At 63.3% G+C, this 848-nt stretch overlaps 1 protein-coding gene across 1 annotated transcript in view; it reads left to right on the forward strand.

Moving 5' to 3' along the window:
- Positions 1–368, forward strand: part of VOLCADRAFT_103098 (uncharacterized protein) — a 4,984-nt gene extending 4,616 nt beyond the window's left edge. The window contains exon 11 of the mRNA XM_002946640.1: positions 260–368. Coding sequence (XP_002946686.1) covers positions 260–272 — 13 coding nt within the window. The 3' untranslated portion in view covers positions 273–368. The remainder of the gene's footprint in view (positions 1–259) is intronic.
- Positions 369–848: the final 480 nt, after the last annotated feature.

Raw genomic sequence — 848 nt, forward strand, 5'->3', positions numbered from 1 at the left:
CGAAGATGGGGACGGGGTCGAAGGCATGCATGCAGGGGTCGGCAGGACGACGGATCGAACGTTGAGGGGGGAAGCGGCCTGGCGGCAGGATGGTCGATCTAAGACAGGGCTCTGAGGCCCCCCGGACAAGCGGAGTGAATGCAGACCCGGGAACTGAGCAGCGGGTAAAGGGACTGGCAGTAGCATGGCACTAGCAAGACGCCTGTGGAATACATAGCGAATGTTGTATTCCCGCACTGCCGCGTTTCGGTTACGGCGCAGGCCTTCCCTGAGGCCATTATTGCCGCCACCGGTGTTCGAGACCCGGCCCTGCTGAACCTCTCCGCCGACTACGTCCGCGTACGGGGCCTCGCACAACCTGCCGTACTGGTGACCATGGTGGCGCAGAGCGGTCTTCTGGCCCAGCAGGATTCCCTCACGCCCGCCCTGACGGTGGCGGTGGCGGTGACGTTGTCGCTGCTGGGGAGTGTGGTGTTCGTCGCAGGGCTGGGCTGGGGGCTGGTCGGCGCCGCTGGTACGACCGTGGCGTGTCAGTACGTGGGCGCGGCGGCTCTGCTGTACGGGTTATCTGTACGCGGCAAGGTGTGGCGGTTCGGTTCGTACATCCATCCGCACCATCCTCCATTCACGGCTAACAACTTCATCTTGCACGTTGTACGAGCGCTGGCCATTGTCTTGCCCCGGGGACCTGGCGCCCCTACCTGCCCCACCCCATCCGTTTCCCCCGGCCCGCCAACACCAGCGCAACCACTGCCAATACGAACTTTCTCGACATGTTCTTCTTCTCCTGCTCACCCACCGCCATCTTTCCCCTCAAACGATATCCATGCGGGTACCTCTACACCGAC

This window comes from Volvox carteri (assembly GCF_000143455.1).
Source record: "Volvox carteri f. nagariensis unplaced genomic scaffold VOLCAscaffold_4, whole genome shotgun sequence".
Taxonomy (NCBI): domain Eukaryota; kingdom Viridiplantae; phylum Chlorophyta; class Chlorophyceae; order Chlamydomonadales; family Volvocaceae; genus Volvox; species Volvox carteri.